Genomic DNA, 20,693 nt, shown 5'->3' with positions numbered 1-20,693 from the left:
CTCTCGTGCGTTCAGCATCCGCAACAGCGGACGCTGTAGTAGGCAGCGGGGTCAAGCCCTTAGATGTTGGCCATCAGCTTTCGTACTGCATGGTAAATTACATCTGGTCTGTTTCATATTCAGCACATTTTTAGAGATCTTTGGCTTTATTTTACACTAGCTGAGAGACCCGGCGTTGCCCGGGATGTAAATGCGTAATAGGTAGTATTATTTATAAATCGTGGAACAATAGGTGACTGTTTGTTGTAAAGGTTGGATAATAATATTGAAAAGAAAGATGGAAGAAAATGTAATACGATGTTGTATAAAAATGGTTTATTGTAAACACACCACAGTACAATGTATATTTTGGTGGCATAAGTGATGTAAAAATCTGAGTCGTGTGTCCTGCTAGGGTGTGAGGCGGCGGGTGGCGCGTGGGTTGTGAGTGCTGTGTGCGAGTGGGGGTCCTGCTAGGGTGTGAGGCGGTGGGTCAGTGATGTCGGTGCGTAGGGGCGGGAGCCAGCAGGTGTGTGTGGCGGCAGGTATGTGTCGAGTGTGGCGGGTGTCTGTTGAGTGCGTGCAGCGGCTGTGAGGCGGTGGGTGAAAGGCAGAGGCGGCCGGAGTAAGGGCGGGTGAAAGGCAGAGGCGGGGGTGGGGAGGCGGTAAGGCGGGCATGAAGGCGAAGGGCGGCGGGAAGGGGAGGAGGGGGTGGAGGAGGGGGGCAAGGGGTGGAGGAGGGGGGCAAGGGGTGGAGGAGGGGGGCAAGGGGTGGAGGAGGGGGGCAAGGGGTGGAGGAGGGGGGGGAAGGGTTAGAGGAGGGGGGGGAAGGGTTAGAGGAGGGGGGGGAAGGGTTAGAGGAGGGGGGGGAAGGGTTAGAGGAGGGGGGGGAAGGGTTAGAGGAGGGGGGGGAAGGGTTAGAGGAGGGGGGGGAAGGGTTAGAGGAGGGGGGGGAAGGGTTAGAGGAGGGGGGGAAGGGTTAGAGGAGGGGGGGGAAGGGTTAGAGGAGGGGGGGGAAGGGTTAGAGGAGGGGGGGGAAGGGTTAGAGGAGGGGGGGGAAGGGTTAGAGGAGGGGGGGGAAGGGTTAGAGGAGGGGGGGAAGGGTTAGAGGAGGGGGGGAAGGGTTAGAGGAGGGGGGGAAGGGTTAGAGGAGGGGGGGGAAGGGTTAGAGGAGGGGGTGGAAGTGTGGGAGGGGGTGGGAGGGGAAAGGGGAAAAAGAGGTGATGGGGGGGGGGGGGAAGAGGAGCGGAGGGGGGGGTGGAAAGGGGAGCGGGGGGGGGGGGAAGAGGAGCGGAGGGGGGGGGTGGAAAGGGGAGCGGAGGGGGGGTGGAAAGGGGAGCGGAGGGGGGGAAGGGGAGCGGAGGGGGGGAAGGGGAGCGGGGGGGGGAAGGGGAGCGGGGGGGGAAGGGGAGCGGGGGGGGGGAGGGGAGAAGTGGTGGGAAGGGGGAGGAGGGGGGAGGTGGTGGAAAGGGGGAGAAGGGGGGAGGTGGTGGAAAGGGGGAGAAGGGGGAAGGTGGTGGGAAGGGGGAGGAGGGGGAAGGTGGTGGGAAGGGGGGAGGTGGTGGGAAGGGGGGAGGGTGGAGGTGGTGGGAAGGGGGGGAGGTGGTGGGAAGGGGGGGAGGTGGTGGAAAGGGGGTGGAGGTGGTGGGAAGGGGGTGGAGGTGGTGGGAAGGGGGGGGAGGGGTGAGGTGGTGGGAAGGGGGAGGAGGTGGGAAGGGGGAGGCGGAGGGAAGGCGGGGGGTGGGAGGCGGTGGGAAGGCGGGGGGTGGGAGGAGGTGGGAAGGCGGGGGGTGGGAGGCGGTGGGAAGGGGGGTGGGAGGCGGTGGGAAGGGGGGGGGAGGCGGTGGGAAGGGGGGGTGGGAGGCGGTGGGAAGGGGGGGTGGGAAGGGGGGGTGGGAGGCGGTGGGAAGGGAGGGGGAGGCGGTGGGAAGGGGTGGGGGGAGGCGGTGGGAAGGGGTGGGGGGAGGCGGTGGGAAGGGGTGGGGGGAGGCGGTGGGAAGGTGGAGGGAGGCGGTGGGAAGGTGGAGGGAGGCGGTGGGAAGGTGGAGGGAGGCGGTGGGAAGGTGGAGGGAGGCGGTGGGAAGGTGGAGGGAGGCGGTGGGAAGGTGGAGGGAGGCGGTGGGAAGGGGGGGAGGCGGTGGGAAGGGGGGGGGAGGCGGTGGGAAGGGGGGGGTGGAGGGGAGGTGAAGGGGGGGGTGGAGGGGAGGTGAAGGGGGGGGTGGAGGGGAGGTGAAGGGGGGGTGGAGGGGAGGTGAAGGGGGGGGTGGAGGGGAGGTGAAGGGGGGGGGGTGGAGGGGAGGTGAAGGGGGGGGGTGGAAGGGAGGTGAAGGGGGGGGTGGAAGGGAGGGGGGTGGAGGGGAGGTGAAGGGGGGGGGTGGAGGGGAGGTGAAGGGGGGGTGGAGGGGAGGTGAAGGGGGGGAGGTAAATGGGGAGGTGAAGGGGGGTGGAAGGGAGAAGTGGAGTGAGGGGAGGTGAAAGGGGGTGAGGGGAGGTGATGGGGGGTGAGGGGAGGTGAAAGGGGGTGAGGGGAGGTGATGGGGGGTGAGGGGAGGTGAAGGCCGCTCACTCACCCGTCCGGCAGGTCCCACGTGGATCTGAGGCGGGAGGCAGTGTGTTGTGGCCGCTCTCCCGCTGTGTCCCGGGCGCTCGCTCGCTCCCCCGCTGACTGTAGCGGCGCCGGGGGGGGGGGGGGGGGTGGGTATCGGGGAGACACTGGAGGGGAGGGGGGGGCGGAGGGGAGGTGAAGGCCGCTCACTCACCCATCCGGCAGGTCCCACGTGGATCTGAGGCGGGAGGCAGTGTGTTGTGGCCGCTCTCCCGCTGTGTCCCGGGCGCTCGCTCGCTCCCCCGCTGACTGTAGCGGCGCCGGGGGGGGGGGGGGGGTGGGTATCGGGGAGACACTGGAGGGGAGGGGGGGGCGGAGGGGAGGTGAAGGCCGCTCACTCACCCATCCGGCAGGTCCCACGTGGATCTGAGGCGGGAGGCAGTGTGTTGTGGCCGCTCTCCCGCTGTGTCCCGGGCGCTCGCTCGCTCCCCCGCTGACTGTAGCGGCGCCGGGGGGGGGGGGGGGGGGTATCGGGGAGACACTGACACTGGAGGGGAGGGGGGGGTGGAGGGGAGGTGAAGGCCGCTCACTCACCCATCCGGCAGGTCCCACGTGGATCTGAGGCGGGAGGCAGCGTGTTGTGGCCGCTCCCCCGCTGTGTCCCGGGCGCCGCCATCTTGGGCACTCGGCGCCGCGAGGCAGCCTGCCTGGCCACTGGCTGTTCCCTCGCCGGGGAGGGGTGAGTTGTAGCGCCGGGGAGGGGGGGGCATGTATATGTGTGTGGGGGGGGGAGAGGTGGGAGATATAGAGGGGGGTCTCGCACGGCCGCTGACACTGGGTGGGGGGGGGGCGCTGAAGGGGTAATAATAGTGTGTGTGTCCCGCTGACTGTAGCGGCGCCGGGGGAGGGGGGGTCGGGGTGAAAGCGCGGGAGACACGGGGAGAGGAGGAGGTGCGCGCGGGTGCTGCTAACACTGTGAGCCCCGCTAATGTATGTAACAGTGTGTGTGTGTGTGTGTGTGTCACTGTGTGTGTGTGTCCCTGTGTGTGTGTGTGTGTGTGTGTGTGTGTGTCTGTCACTGTGTGTGTGTGTGTGTGTCCCTGTGTGTGTGTGTGTGTGTCCCTGTGTTCCCTGTGTGTGTGTGTGTGTCCCTGTGTGTGTGTGTGTCCCTGTGTGCCCTTTGGCCCGTCACTCCGCCTCAGGCCAATGAGAGGTGTGCGGGGGCGGGCCAAGGGACCAATGAGATTTCCCCTAGGGACACCGGACATCCAGGCAGGCAAACATACAGTGCTTTCACTAATATAGTATATAAGAAGATATGGACACTATCTCTGAAGCACCGGTTTTCTCCTTATATGTATAGTAAATTAAAATGATGTTGCATGTGGGGGAGGAAGGTAATTTCTATGATGATGCTGTCTGCTTCTCAAAGAGTAGCCTGCAGGCCCATTCTACCTGCAAAAGATCTCATTGGGCCCCTAGGACTCCTGGTTCTATTCATTTAATCACCTTGCTCAAGCAGCTAACTTCAGTTGTTCACATTGAAACTAACTTTTACATGAAGATTCCACAAATATATGGCATGTTTCAAATGCTCACAATAATGGTAATGTTTCAGTCCTTTTTAAATATAGGATTAAATGATGGTACACTTGTCCCCCCCCCCCCCCCTCCCCCTTCAAATCTGAACTATTTGGCATATTAGTTGAAGAACAGAGCTCTAGAACTTAGCCCTGACAAGCTACCCCACAGAAACACTCCAGGCCAGCATCCTTTCAGCGTCAAACACTGGCACAGTAAGGAGTGAATGACTACTTTGCTGCATTTCTACTGATACATGTGAGTAACGCCAATGTGAGTTGTTGGGCCCCCTCGGACCCTTGCACCATTGCTGCTGCTTGGGCTTCCCACCACATCATCCCCAGCTAGGGATGCTGCCAGGCTTGCACGTGGTGGGAGGAGGGGGCGGCGATGAACACGACTGGGGGTGTGTGCGTGACGTGCCCGGGGGTGTGTGCGTGACGTACCCCGTGTGCCCCCCCCCCATCCCCGCAGAGGGGGCGCGCGCAGGCTGCTCGTGCCAAGTTAAAGTATGGCGGAAGAGAAGAGTGGCATCCAGTGGACTAGCCCGGTGTCCCGGCTCTCCAAAGCCCTGTCCCACACCCACCTGGATCTGCTGGACCAGGAGGCAGCCGGGACGGGGGCCACCGCGGCTGCCATGCAGCCTCCTGCGCTCCCCCCACGCGTGCCCGCGGCACAGACCCCACGCAAGAGGAGGCTGTCCAGCAGCCAGAGCCTGTCCGGTTCCCTGGACAGCCTGAGCAGCATCGTGGCCGAAGCCCGGGTCCTGGTGATCAACACCGGCGGGACCATAGGGATGATGTACCAGAATGAAGGTGAGTTTGGGGGGGCTGGGGGAGGAGAGCGCTGGCCTTTGATTGAAGTGAGACTCATTGGGGACCTAGATACGGTCGCCATCACTGCCCTGGCATCAGCATTAGATTGCAAGCTCTTGGGGGTAGAGTTAAATGTGTGTAAGTGCTTGTGTGCAGTGCTGCCGCTGCTGGTATTGTATGGTGACTTGTGATCCCTGTGTTCTTGATCTGCATATAAAGTAGATGTGCAAGTCTGTGGGGACCCTGTAGGTTTGCACCCTCCCCCCTCCCCCCTTTATTGTAACACCATTTGCCTCTACGACTCAGGAATGCGTTGCTGCTCCCTCTGCCAGGAAAAGACCTGTGAGACATTGCTGGTCTGGTGTTCAGGCATTCATGCTACTTGCAATATCATTTGTATTTTAATATTAAAATTTTTTTTATTGTTGTATAGCGCTGTCATGATGCACAATATTTACAGGCACCGGGTTTTTCTAATGCCTCAGGCACTATAGTTATACACACACACACACACACACACACACACACACACACACACCTACCTTTCATTGGGTGTCTCCCAGTTTAAAGCTAGCACCACTTCTTATCAGAGACAGACAGGAGAAGCCCTGTTGGGCTAGCATTGAAAAGCCATTGTTTTGTAGATTATGGTTTGTGTACTAATATATGCTGGATTTGGTTTCAGAGTAGAATTTCGGTTTTGTAATACAGCTGCGAACTAAGCAACTTCAATAAGGTCAAAAATACATGCAAGCTTTTAGCCAACATAATTCGATACTTTGCAGGCATAAGTTTCTAGGGATCTATGTTTAAATGGACATTAAGTAAAAGGTGTGCTCATTTGCATGTCACTACCCAGAATCCCTGGCTGCAGTGGAAGCACTCCATGTTAAGAGATGATGGGGAAAGGCAGGGTTGCCGACCCGATTGAGACATGTGAATGTGCCCACGAGTGATATTTTTATTTGCTATAATTTGTAACAAAATATTTTTAAATTATTGTGTCTTGGACGTGGGGAGTTTCATGTGTGTGTGCTGTGCAGTGTGTTGCTGACCTACTTCTGTGTGGTACACTTGATTCATCATCGCACCGTGTACTTGTGAACCGCATCATTCTTTATTCAGTAGTGCTGTAACGTGAAAATGTTTCGAGGTAGTTTTATTTTTATTTTTCCACAAGACGTTAAAAATAACCTTCACTTGTCTGTTACTGGAAGCTGGTACAATATCACTGCCCCTGAGACCTCAAGAGGGGTACACATTACCTTTCACTGAGGCAGTAGAATTCATGGGGAGGAGAGGGTAACATAGGAGGGAGGTGGGTGACACGGGGGGGGGGGGGTTAGGGGGCGGTTGTACCTCTCTCGCACTCGTTCTCCTCCCCAACGCATCGAGAGCCTTGCAGCCATGGGTTGTAACTGTAGAGATGGACAAATTATTTGCCAATATTCAAATCCGTTACAAAACTATCGCGGGTTGATTAAAAGAAATGCGATTCTCTTGGGTGAATCAAATGTGCAAATAGTCTTCACAGGCGAATAATTGCTGAGGAAGCGAATGTTAACTGCTAAATATTAGCGGGACGAATTTTGACACATTCGCCCATCTCTAGGTCAGACCGCCCATTTGCCCACACTGGTCCGCTGCTTAAGGCTAAGGCCCCGCTGCCTCAGACCACGCGCCCGCACTGCAGACAGGCGGCGTGGCGCGTGGAGAGGCAATTGACCCGCTCCCTGCGGTCTGGCGGGAGCTGGGGCTGGGGGGGGGGGGGTGTGTGGTTTGAGCGGGGGGGTGTGTGGTTTGAGCGGGGGTGCTCTCGTGTTGTCCCACCCCCTCCCCCCGTCGGTTCCTCTCTCACTCCCGGAGCCCCTCTCCTCCCCCCCCCCCCCCCGGAGCAGGGGCAGCCTGTGAAACGGGCACCAGAGGAGGGGGGGGGGGGTGCTATGCACGGCTGCACAGACAGGATAGCCGCCTCCCTCCCCGTACCCGCCTCCCTTCCCTCCTCATTGGCTGACTGCTGCACAACGTGATTCGTCAGCGCTTCTGATCACTAGAAGCTTGCAGCATCGGCCGGCTGACGCATCACAGCACGCAGTCAGCCACGTCGGAAGGAGCCAGCGGGGATCTCCAGACTGGAGGAAAGGGGCTGGTGGCCGCGCGCGAACCGCCAACCGCAGCGGGACCAATGCCTAATGCTGGTGCTGAGAAGATGAGCAGAACACTCCTAAAACAGCTGGAGAAAGGAAGAACCTCTGATCCGCTACAGAAACATCACTCAGTCTGCAGAGCTTGGGGGCCACATGTGAAGCCTCCGTGGACCAGCTGTTGATTTTACTCTTCAGAATTACTTGGTACAGCGAGCCAGAGATTAATATGATACACTAAGAACTATTCTATTGACTTGTTTCTTGTGGTCATTTAAAGATGTATCCAGATTCCTTTTCAAAAGTGGCCAAATAGAGCACAGTCTTCCTCCTGGCAGTCTTCTATAAAAAGGCAATACAAGCATGTGCATTTTTTAATTTTTAACATGATTCAAGCAGGGGGTCTCCAGAACAGATCCCCACTGATTTCAGCTCCGGGGACCCCCGGCTTTTGGAGATACAGACCTCCGTATAGGGTGCCAGTAGCCGCTCGGCTAGTAGGGTTCATGTAATGGCAGAGTTTCAAATCTCCCGTGCCCTGCGGGCCAATAGGGGGCTGTGACGTCATCGGGTTCAACGCTCTACGGTTTTCTAAATAAAGCTAATTTATTGTGCCACACAACGTTTTGACCAATAGGTCTTTCTCAAGTGACTAGGCATGCCTAGTCACTTGAGAAAGACCTTTTGGTCAAAACGTTGTGTGGCACAATAAATTAGCTTTATTTAGAAAACCGTAGAGCGTTGGATCCCTTTTTTTCCTGAGAATTACCCTGGAATTACTCTGACATGTACTCCTTGAACCAGCAGCACCGGTAAACTGTACTGTATGTATTTATTTATTTTTCATTGTTGTGTGCAGCATACTCTTTTTTTTATTTTTTTATTTACGTCATCGGGTTCAGCATTTCTATTAGCCGGGAGCTTTAAACTTTTAAACCCCATCGAGCCTAGATCGAGGTCTGTATCTGTGGAAGCAGCTGAAATTAATGGGGTTCAGCTCCAGAGACCCCATGCTTTAATCCTATGTAGGGGGGAAAATCACCCCTAGGATTGTTCCTTTTAAATTATAATATTTCTAACTTGGAGCTTGGTGTGAAAAAAGTGGATTTTTTTTCTTTGAAAATCAAATATTACTTGGGTTCTTGGTTAGAAAAAGTTTGAAACGCGTTTTCCCAAATAATGAAAAGTGCCTGAATAACCTATAAACGAAAATACAGGTCATGTATCATCATTTGTATATACCAATTTCTATTAAAGCAGCAACGATAGATATATACTCTATTTAAATCTTACTGGAATCGCTGATAATTGTATTTTTTTTATTTTCATGTGTGTGTGTGGTCGCCTGATTTGACGCAAGAAACTACAAATCTAGCAGCCGAACTACAAACATGGCCATGGGGTCTTTCTGGAAAGCGTGAGGTAGTGTTGAGGCTTTTCTACGCACCACTGACCCCTGACTTCCACTGCCATTTTGTGCCCGGCTAGCACACATTCTGCCCTGTGCCGGGTTCTGAGGCTTTAATTTTAAAAGCAAAAAACAAGGCGGGTATGTCGCTTTAAGAAGTATGTTTGCTACAACTGAAATGTATTTTGTATACCAGGAAAGGAAATGCTTGTATACAGTGTTATCACGTATAGAAAAATGACTGTTTAGTATAACAATAACAAGTGTAGGTTACACAATATCCCCTTTTGGCTGATATTGACATTTCTGCCTTATCTGCTCATCTTCGCAAGCAGATTCTGAAGCTTTACAATGGAAGATTAGGTATACATGTATGAAATTATGTTATTGAGTTACGTTCTGTCCCAGCGGTTGTAAAAGACATGGATGTGGTGTAAGATACTGAAATTGCATGGAAGTGTTTGGTCAGTGACCGAGCTAGTTAATGTTACAGTGAATATTGATCATGAAATTCCTGCACTTTTGGAAAATGCCAAAAGTTACAGAGAGTCTATGTTCATTCGAATGATCTTTTGCAATACTTTTTTTTTTCCCCCCCCAGTTTCTGTGTCCGTGATGGCTAATAATTAACGTCAAACTATTTGAGAAGAGAATGTTCAGGAATAACAAGTAATTGGAAAGCGTTAACTAGGTGCTACATTTTTGAGAGCTAAATGAGAGAAACACAAAAATGGGGAAGGAGCCCACGGATGTCTCATGTTCACACAAACATGTTGTAATAAATCCAGCATAACCAGCTTTACACTGAAGAGACCCAAAAGGTTGGAAAAGCTGTCTGTGAGTAGGGTTACTGGCAATGTACCTTTAACCCATGCTGTGCTGAATAGCTATGCAATTTGGTAGGCATATGCTTCTATGGGTCTGTGTTAAAATGGACATAACGTAAAAGGTGACAGTGTGCTCATTTGCATGCAATTACCCAGAATCCTTTGCTGCAGTGGACGCGTGATATGTTAAGCGATAATGGTGAAAAGCAGTGTTGCAGACCTGTCTGAGACATGTGAATGTGCTCACAAGGGGTATTCTGATTTATTACAACAAATACAAATGTGTAGAATAAAAAAAAATGAAACGTAACTTTAATAAATCCAAGTAAAATAATAACTTAAAATGGAGTGGGGAGAGAGTAAAGCTGATTCACGTGATAAGGTAATCAGTCACGCTTCTCCTATGCTTGCTAAATGAGTCAGAAGTGAAATACTTAATGCTGCAGTGTGTAACAATTAGCAAATAATACCGTTATAGTTTTGATGCAAGATTGAGTAGCTCCCAAGCGCTTAGTCACACTGCAATTAAGTGGCTCAAGTGACAAGCAAAATAGTCTCGGAACAGGGGAAAACCGGTTCCCAAGACTGGGCTACATGTGCTAATTTCAGCTCAAGTGCTCAGAATCCTGCAAATCAGATGTACAGTACAAATGCCATGCACCTCTGAAGTGCAATGCTATCAGCTAGAGGGGTATACAGAACGCTGCCATGTTATATGATTAGCGGCTATTACCATTGTAGCTCTGATGAGAGCCAAATTGAGCTGCTCATAAGCACATAACCCCACTATATGATAGAGTGGGTATGTCTCACGTGAAATGTCAACGAGTCACAGAACAGGGTACAAAAGGTTCCCAAGCCTGGGATAAATGTGCAATTCGAGCTCAAGTGCTCATAGTCATGCAGATCAGATGTACAAATCCTTGTTGCTGTCTGCTAGTGGAGTATACCAGACTCAGATCTGCCCAGGTTAAAGAACGAAGCTGTATAATTGTTAATAGTTGTTTGTTTTTTTTACATTTTATACTGTCTTATAATTCATAGTAATAAGACACTGGCTCGCAGGCACAAAAGGTGCTTATCCTTACCCCACCTTTACTCATTTATATGAATGGGAGTAAAAGTGTGCTAAAACGTAGCATTCTTTTGTGGATCTGTGGCCACTGTGACATGGCAATTTGCTTTGATAGGGCATTTGAGAAAGGAATAGTGTAACTACTGTGTCAAAGAAGTGGTTGGTTACAAAACATCCGGTAAATCAGTTTTATTGCGCCAGGCTAATGTTTTTATTCTACAGCACTTTTACCCTCAACCCAGCTGGTGAATGATTTATTAGTTTGGCGAAACAAGTCAGAATAATGTACTAGAAACATCCAATCGTTTGCCATGAATAATTGGCAATGCTGCTTTACTGAATTGCTGCAGCCTATGAAATACTGAGACCATGGTTAGTTACTAAAATGAGTAGGCCCACGATTTTAGATCAGGGCTCTCAAACTGTCCTCATGTTCCACCAACAGGCTAGCTTTTATGGATATCCCTACTTCAGCACAGGTGGCTCAATCTCTGATTGAGCCACCTGTGCTGAAGCAGGGATATCCATAGAAGGTGGCCCTGGAGGACTGCGTTTTAGACTCCTGTTTTTGATGGCTGATTGGAGTAGAACATAGATCACAAGACTGAAAAGAGATCAGAAAATAAAGAGGCTCAGAGAGGCAGAAAATAGGCTTTGAAAGGGCATTCTCTCTGCAGCCCCTCCTTTGGAATGTTGTATTTACATTGGTCTTAGTCACCAACACTCGCATATGTAGTGTTCCTGTTTACAATATGTAAGTTTTTTTTATATATTGTATAAGGTAGATCTAAAAGAAAAGCAGGGCCATCAAAATTTTTCTTTTAACAGGTTAGTGTTGAAGATGTAAGCTGTTTAAGCGCAATATTGTATCTGTTGATCTCTTACAAAATGGTGGTTCTTACTACAGGCTGTTTGCACACACCTGTTTTTCTCTAAATATTATCTATTGTCTAATCTGATTAGACAATCTGTCGATCTGATTTGTCTAATCCAAGACAAGTCAGTTTGGGATTCTGATTTAGATAATAGAATATTCACCTGTATATTGTTACGATCTGCCACTTGGTATGTTTATAGTTTTCCAAATGTAGGAAAGCATCACAAACGCATATTGTTGATTACACCAGCGGTGCGCAAACTCCCTGCGCCCCCCTACCTTCTCTCCTCCTCGGTCGCACCCCCGTCCCCCTTGCCTCTAATGTTGCGGGGTCATGTGACGTCACGTGACCCGCGGCGTCATTTGATGTCATGTCTCTATGGTAACGGGCGTCATTTGAGGCTGCGTTGTCATAGAGACGTGTGACTGGAGCCAGGTAAGTAAGTTTACAGAGGCCTCGCGCTCTCAGCGCGGGGCCTCTGTAAACGCCGCCCTCCGAAATGTCTTGCGCCCCCCAGTTTGCGCACCGCTGGGTTACACAATACATACTTCACTTGTAGCAACCAACAAGATGTGCAAATTCCAAGGGTTACGAAGGAGATCTACCATATTTAGCCTGACATTTTCAAGGAGCTAATAATACATCTTGGTGGTAGCCAACCATTGGAAGGGGAGGGGAGAGAGAGAAAAATTACCAATACTTTTTAAAGAAATAGATTAATTAAGACTACATAGGACGATTTGAAGATATATATATATATATATTAGTATTAAGTTAGACATTATATTGGAAAATTATTAGCTGCCTCTGCAGAGATAAAAAGATAAATCAGTCTGAAGACAGGGAGGTGTAGAAATCTTTTGTGTGATTTTAAGAATCTATCTTGTTTTATTAATTTCCTTTTGTATTAAACTTATGTTTAATAGTATAGGATCATGAGTTTGGAATCAAAGGTTCGTTAAATTGTTAGTTCGTAAAAGACAATACAATAGAGATCTGTCTTAAAAGATAAGAAACAGTTAATCCTATTGTTAGTGACAGAACAAGGAGGGTTTTGTAAATCAAAGTAACTATTGGTAAATGAAGAAACTGTTCTAATGTTGATGATTGGGCTGACAGTGAGAAAAACAGATGATTGCTATATTAGGACTGGTTAAGGAAAATGTATAATGATTTTATTTGGATTGATAGAATTCAGAATCATTTAACACCACCAAGCTAAGGCCTTGACCCCGCTGCCTACTACAGCGGACGCTGCATGGACGAGAGCCCTCCCCTCAATGGCGCCGGGCCCGCTGCGAGGGGGGGCCGCAGCGCTGGGGCGAGAGCTGCTCCTGCTCTCAATAGAATTGAGAGCAGGAACTCGCGTCGAGCGATTAGGCACGCCCCCCGGTGGTTCAGCCAATGAGGGCGAACCTGCCGGGTGACGTCATGGCCGCGCCCCCATCACTCCTCCGCCACGCCCCCCCGGTCTCTGCTCCTGCAGTGAGCTGCAGACCGGGGAATCGGCTGCACGCGCCGCCAATCTCGTGGGCGCGCGTTGCAGCTGAGTTACCGGGGCCTTAGCCTAAGAATTCTCCCCTCTATAACTACATTCTATCTGCCTGAAAACCTGATGGAAGTGGCCGAAATGATGCTGTAAAAGATGTTGTCTATTGTCTCTGAATAAATTGAGAAAAGACCCGGACCTTCGGCTATTGGATATATATTGAAACTTGGGACATTTATTTGCACCCATCTAATGAGCTAAATGTTCATACTGCAGCTTCTATTCGCGGGATTTAAATGATGGCATTTTCTTTTGATGTGCTGCATGAAGTTTGCTACTGTGGAGTGTTAATGCTTTCGCACACAAAGTCTTAGGCTGGGGCCATGGTACCGCAGACCGTGCGGACGCTGAGCGATCAGATTGCCTTAAGGCAGTGTTCGTGTCCATGCGGCGGGCGAGCGGAAGCAGGTGCGCGTTGTGCAAGAAATCAGTTCAAACTGATTTCTTGGCGCGACAGGCCGGTCACGTGAGCGGTTCGCCCAATGAGGGCGAACCAGCTCCGTGACGCCCTGCACACCCCCCACGGCTCGTCCACCATGGCCAGTTAAGACGCCATGGCCCCAGCCTTAGGAGCAAGATCTGTGGTACAAGCGGCCAATCCTTAACTCTTCTGCTGCTAGAGGGGCCAGAAACACATTGCAAAGCCGTGTGCTGTGTTCCCCTCTGGCATCCAAGTGGTAAAAGTAGCAGTTCTTATTTTTATCTACCTGAACTATGGGGTCCATGAGAGCTAATCTGTGGTTCCCTGACCTCTGGGGATTCCTTGTTCCTGCAACATTATCTCCCGATGACGTGGCAGCTCTCTATATCCTGCGGGAGCGAGCCTGACCTTGCAGCCATATTGTGTCCACCAGTGAAGTATTCATGTCCAGAGGACATAACTAGCTTAATCTCGGGGACCAGGGGGGTCACCAGATGTCAGCGCTCCGGATTGTCTCTGAGGGTTCACAGGTTGTAGTTTGAGCAGCGCTGGCTGCTGCTTTAAGTTTAAACGACCCTTTGTGTTGGATGAATAAGTAATGAGGGGGGGTGTAAAAAAGTGACAAAACCCCTCCACAGTGGAAGCCCTGTGTGCTAGGGATAATGGGGAAAGCAGAGTTGCAGACCTCCGAGACGTGAATGTGCTCACAAGTGGTATTTTCATTTGTTTTTGGATTAATCAATTTGCTGAAAGTAGGACCTATGTGAGTTGCACACAGAATGTGTGAGATCTCACCTCGGAACGATAGTGCGTGGCCGGATTGTCATTACAGCACAATAATACCACCTGGGTAACCGTGTTTAGTGGCTGTGCACTTCCTAAACCCAGGCTGTGCTGTAATACGGCAGGCATACGCTCACAGGGTTCCATGTTAAAATGGATAAGCAGTAAAGAGTGACAAACTGTGCTCATTTGCATGCCATTGCCCAGAATCCCTGGCTGCAATGGTAGCACAGTTTGCTAACAATGGGGAAAGACAGGCGGTGCGGAATGCTGAGTAAGGCTTTGATTTATACCTGCGGCGTCCGGGCTCGCGCACTCCCTCAAGGCGTCGCGCACACCCGAAACCTGCACTGTGGGCAGGAGACATCATGGAGGCATGGCCATGGCGTCATGTGAGCGGTTAACCCTCATTGGCTGAACCGCTCACGTGACGCTGCCATCGCTCCAGAAAATCAATTTCTTGGATCTGCTCGAAATTCGCACGCGCTCCGTGCAAAACATGAATTTGTTTTGGTGGCGCCCGGCCGCATTGGGTATAAACACGACCTAATGCGCCAGGCATCATTTTATAGGGCTCCTTGTTAAAATGGATTAGAAGCAAAAGGTGACACTGGGTGCTCATTTGCGTGCCATTTCCCAGAATCCCTGGCAGCAGTGGCAGCACTGTATGCTAAGAGATAATGGTGAAAAGCAGGGTTTCAGACCTGTCAGAGACATGTGAATGTGCTCACAAATTATATTTTTATTTGCTATGCACTGTATGGTGGTGGGTTTTCGTCACTTTTTTACCCAACATAACTTATTTATTGTGTGGGTTTTTACTTGTTGGGAACTTTCAGTTTTTTTGTGCTTGAACCCTAACCAAATGCTTATTTAAAAAGTCTATTTTGTTGTTTTCCCGTAGTCATTTTGTACAAGTTGATTAGTAACCAAGGTTATGCAACTGTTCGTTATTCATCGTCACGTAGAGAGGATATACCTCTACAGGCAAATATTTATCGTAAGGATGTTAAACAAATGAATACCCAAATGTATTTGGTCCCATTTTAATAATATTAATAGTTTGGTAATATTCCTGGAGATGGTCTTTCTTTTTACCTGTAAAAGCCACTAATTGAGCCAGCTGTGCTGAAGCAGGGATATCCTTAAAACCTGACTTGTGGTTAGCCAGCCATTGTTTGCTAGGGCCGCCCGCACGGCAGGGAGCCGGACGGTAGCGGGAAAGACTCCAAAAAGTAGGTATTTGCGCCGCTACCGCAATGTGTATGGATGTGTGTTAATGTGTATGGATGTGTGTTAATGTGTATGGATGTGTGTTAATGTGTATGGATGTGTGTTAATGTGTATGGATGTGTGTTAATGTGTATGGATGTGTGTTAATGTGTATGGATGTGTGTTAATGTGTATAGATGTGTGTTAATGTGTATGGATGTGTGTTAATGTGTATGGATGTGTGTTAATGTGTATGGATGTGTGTTAATGTTTATGGATGTGTGTTAATGTGTATGGATGTGTGTTAATGTGTATAGATGTGTGTTAATGTGTATGGATGTGTGTTAATGTGTATGGATGTGTGTTAATGTGTATGGATGTGTGTTAATGTGTGCACAACATTAATAAATTTATTTTCACAGCATGTCTTTTTAAATTTTTAATATACACACACACATACACATACATATACAGTATATACATACACACAAACACAGCTTCCCCAGTGACACACACACTGTACCTTCCTTAGCTCACAGCAGCATGGGCTGTACACACAAAAAGTGTGCGTCACGTGCACGAGCGTTCGCACAGGCACGCACGCGCGCCCACTATATTACGGGCCTAACTGTTTGCTTCTTGTAGCATCTAAAAAATAAAAGCGATTATGACCACATTACATTGTACACACGTGTGTTTACTACTTTGATTACTATTTTGGCAGCAGGAATGGTTACTGGTCATTCGATATGTGGTTTCCTGATGTGCAATGTAACACACGCTGAAGTTGAATTGCATTACAAAAAGTGCATCCTTTAGGGAACGTAATCCTTTAAACTATTTCTGTAATAGGACTCGCAGGCGGCCGCAAGCGGTTTGACATTCTTTTCCCATCTGGTATAGTTTTCTTGCTTACTGATACATCAGCAGGTTGTTTTTAAGGGGAACAACTTTATGACTGCCGTCTCCAAGCAAAAGCTATTTCTTTAGCAAAAAGTTTCAACTGCAGTAAAATAGCATACTGTATATATATTTTTTATTGTGCCTTCATTCGCCATCTAAACAGATTTGGCTTAAAAGGTCAACGATAAATAAACAGAATTCTTAATACAGTACACCAGTTACAAAAACAAGTTATAGTGATTAAACACGGGAAGGATACCCTCCACCCTACGAAATACAGTGATGATAAAGAACAGTTAGGAGCACATGTCTCGGGCAAGTCCCCAAAACGTGCCTTATCCGATATAGTGCCTTCTCTGCAGCCAGGGATTCTGGGTAATGACATGCAAATGCACTTCTAGTGCGTCACCAGAGTCCCTGGCTGTAGGGGTAGCACTGTATGCTGCGTCTATGTGGGGTACGACATGTTTTGGGACCTGCCTGAGAAGATGAGTGTTATTTATTAATAATGTACTTAAAGAATACAGTGAATAGCCTTAGTTGTTTAGGAGACTTAAGCATTTGTCTTTGTAGTGGTTCTGCTCTATTGAAGAAAGTGATTTATTCTCACAGTGTAGATAAAGCAAAAACCCTACCAAAGTGAGAAATAGCACTTGTGTGTACACTGTATGGAATCTGTATGAGAGTGCCAATACTGTTCATAGGCTGCGCTACACTTATATTGTTCTCACTTTAAACATTTATATATATATATATATTATCAGCATAGTAAGAATATGCTATAAACTGCTTATTTTGAGTCTTTTGTAACACGTTAAAGTAATGTGAAGGAAAGTGACTTTGACATTTGACGTTTCTCAAAGTAAATTTAGTTTAATAGCACAGCACACAATTAGGATAATCACACAGTGTTGTCTCAGTGTGAGGAGAACATACACCTGGTTATTACAAATGATCTCTGGCACAGGTATGTATACCTGAAGAACACAGTATCCCTATTCCATTCTTAAATCATAAATACCCCCCCCCCCCCCAGCCCTAGCTGTATCTTATCTGCATTTTCCTGTTATCTCCTCTCTGTGGCTTAGTGTAGGGAATGGATGGGCTTGATGTGTTTTAGCAGATTCGGGTTGGTCCAGGTAATCGTGTTGCAAACGTTTTATCTTCAGGGAGGTTCACGTGTCCATAGACCTTGCTGCCTGCAGCTGTATGTGCCTGTATCTTGATGAGATATTTTGCTGATTCTCTTCAAGCTAACCCACTCAATCTTTAACCCATCCCTTGCTGGTTCCTGCTTGCACAGTGTCATCATTTTATTCAGTCTCTCTTATGGTGGCCTATTTTGGGGGGTCTTGCAGTCCAACATAATGAAACAAACTATTGTTTGCTATACTATAAGTGGAGGTGATAACTAGCCAATTGAGCCTTTTTCTAGGTGTACAGTACCAATGGTAAAGTAAATTAAATGGATATATGTCTAATTTGAAGCAAATTGGATCACTACGCTTATATGATACACGGTCTTATGTAGTTCAAAGAAGAGATGCATTAAAAAGCCAAATAAAGTGTCCAATGTTTCAGCTGTCACAGTACCACTCCTTGACAAAGGATGCTGTGACAGCCGAAACGAAACGTTGGACACTTGATTTGGCTTCAATATATGATTTGCCTTTCTAAAATCCGTGGAGCCTCTACTCTTCCTTTTTTGTGTTTCCTGTACTTGGATTGCAGCGGACTTTCCTTCATCGATTTAGAAAGCACCGATATCGGTATCTCATATTTATTTTTAATTATTGGTGTGGAACATTTCCCCGCATTACATTGTTCAAAGAAGAGCTGCACGATCTTAAAAGCTCAGACATAATAATAACTTTATTTCATACAGTGCTTATCTCCCAATGGGAGACAACGCGCTTCGCTGATATGAAATAGCATGCGGTACGCAGCTCGGTACATAGAAATTTACAGGCACATACAGTATAGACAATTAGTGTCGATCTATTTAAAAGGTATGTAATACAGACACGCGAATGCAAAACGCACCACAAAAAATAATATATATATATATATTTTTTTTTTAAATGATTAACAACTTTTGTAAGTAAATTGTGATTGTAAATATTATGTTTGTGGGATAACATTTTTGGTTCTGAAATGAAGCAGATTGCTTTGATTTCTCCCCCCCCCCCCCCTCCATTATGTGCATTTCCTAACTGCAATAAAAATAATTTTAAACAAATGGTGTGTGTAATGTGTGTGTACAGCGGTGAGAAACCGTTTGTGAACCCTTTAGGGTTTTAATATTTCAAATCTAAAATGTTATTAGATCTTAATCGAAGTCTTAATAATAAATAAAGATAACCTGATCAAACAAATGACACAAAACATGATACTTTTCCAACATTTATTTATCCCCAAATGATTCAACATTTAATATCCATGTATGAAAAAGTATGTGAACCATGAGCAGCAATAACTTCAACTAAGCATTTCCTGTAACTGCTGGTCAGTTTCTCACATCGGTTTTGAGGAATTTTGGCCCATTGCAATTTATAGAACTGCTTCAATTCAGTGGCATTTGAGGGCTTCCTTGCACGGATAGATCGCTTCAGGTCCTGCCACAACATATTGATGGGGTTTAGGTCCGGACTTTGACTGGGCCATTCAAAAGCGCAGAGTTTCTTCTTCTGCAGCCATTCTTTTGTAGATCTGCCTGTATGGTAAGGAACACTGTCTTGCTGCATGACCCACTTTCGCTTCAGCTCACGGACGGGGATGACCTGACATTCTCCTCTAGAATCTTCTGATACAAAGCAGAATTCATGGTTGTGTCAATAATGGCAAGCTGTCCAGGTCCTGAGGCAGCAAAGCAGCTGCAGACCTTCACACTCCCACCACCATGCTTGACGGTTGGGATGAGGTTCTTTGGTTCGAACGCAGTGGTTGGTTTTCGCCAAGATAACGTTTCTAATTGAGGCCAAACTTTCTACTTTTGACTCGTCTGTCCAGAGAAGTCTTGTTGATCATATATGTGCTTTGGCGAACTTCAGATGGGCAGCAATGTTATTTTTAGAGACCAGTGGTTTCCTGCTGGCTATCCTTCCATGAACACCATTCTTGTTCAATCTTTTTCTGATAGTTGAGTTATGAACACTCACATTAGCCAAGGCGTGAGTGGCCTGCAGATCCCTGGATGTTACTCTATGGTTCTTTGTGACTTCTTGGATCATTTGCCAGTTTCTTCTTGGAGAGGTTTTGGTAGGTCGACTGCTTAGTGACTGGTGTTGAACTTTCTCCATCTGTCTGACAGTGGCTTGGAGGAGCCCCAAATCCGTAGAAATGATGAGCATCAATAACTGCTTTTCTGGAGTCCTCAGAGATTTCTTTTGATCGTGACATGACATGTTTCCACCCACCTGTATGATGAAGACCAAACTCGCAAAGTTTCTGATGTTGATATAGGGTGGGGCCTCCCAAACTAACACCTGAAGATCTACCTAATCATTTAAACACCTGATTCTTATTATCCCCTTTAATTCAGCTGATAAAACAAGGGTTGCACATACCCTAACTCTTAATTACTCATTGCATGTCTGATTCATACATAATTTTGTTTCAAAAGACATGGAATTGGTTAATATAAATCCTACTGGATATTTAAGAAAAGTCTGGTTTTGATTCAAGAAGGTTATCATGGAAAAACTATGGAATTTTCGTAACTATCATTGAGGTTCACAAACTTTATCTCACCACTGTATATATTGTATGTATGTATGTGTTTACTGAAGGAATACATGTAATTTTTACCCACGGCTTTTGTTTGTTCTTGCTAGATAAACCAACAATGTTGATCACCTTCTTGCCTTTGCATAAACTAGTGATGAGCAGGAAGGGAGTCTCGGTCACGTGTAACTGCCGTGACATAATGACTACCCTCCTCTCCAAAACAGGCCTTGTTACATGTTTGTGTGGGGAATATTTTTCTTGGGAGGACACTTCTGTTTTGGGGAGTAATGGCAGGGATGAAGCAGAAGAAGAATGTAAAACCCTTATTTGTGTCTCTCCTGTATCCTTTAGTGCTCGCTCCTCAGGCTAACGCTTTTGCAAAAGCCCTGAAAAAGCTGCCGATCCTTCACGATGAGTTGTATGCACAACAGACCAAGCTCTATGATTTTCATGACTTCCCTGAAAACACCTTGGTGCTCCCGTAAGTTGTTTTTTTTTTGGGGGGGGGGGTTATATTCCATGTCCTGTTATTTAGCAAAAAAAACAAATACATTTACAGAAATTAAAAATGGAAATGTTGGATTAATACGGTTGGTAAATATTCTGAAAGTATAAATCTGGAATAAAATTAACCAGACGCGTAAATCTGCAGAAGAGGCAGAACATGAATGCATGAATAATGGTTTACTGCAGCTATTGAGTATGCCGTCCACATATAAAATATTCATATCCTGCTGTGCCACGGCCCACAGATGAATTAAGTAGTCAAGGTAATACTTAATGGGTGTACCTCTGTAGAGTATTAATTATTGAAACCAGTTTCCCCAATTCATTGGCTCAAGGACCA

The 20,693-nt window shown here is 47.9% G+C and overlaps 1 protein-coding gene across 2 annotated transcripts in view; it reads left to right on the top strand.

Moving 5' to 3' along the window:
* The first annotated feature begins 4,561 nt into the window (after positions 1-4,561).
* ASPG (asparaginase) overlaps positions 4,562-20,693 on the top strand; it is a 51,208-nt gene continuing 35,076 nt past the window's right edge. The window contains exons 1-2 of one of the 2 annotated variants that reach the window (XM_075614952.1): positions 4,562-4,920; positions 20,198-20,327. In XM_075614952.1, coding sequence (XP_075471067.1) covers positions 4,617-4,920; positions 20,198-20,327 — 434 coding nt within the window. In that variant the 5' untranslated portion in view covers positions 4,562-4,616. The remainder of the gene's footprint in view (positions 4,921-20,197; positions 20,328-20,693) is intronic. The other variant, XM_075614951.1, reaches the window with a different exon arrangement.

This window comes from Ascaphus truei, chromosome 9 (assembly GCF_040206685.1).
Source record: "Ascaphus truei isolate aAscTru1 chromosome 9, aAscTru1.hap1, whole genome shotgun sequence".
Lineage (NCBI taxonomy): Eukaryota > Metazoa > Chordata > Amphibia > Anura > Ascaphidae > Ascaphus > Ascaphus truei.
The sequence above is the reverse complement of the archived record's forward strand: the minus strand, read 5'-3'. Positions and strand labels throughout refer to the sequence as shown.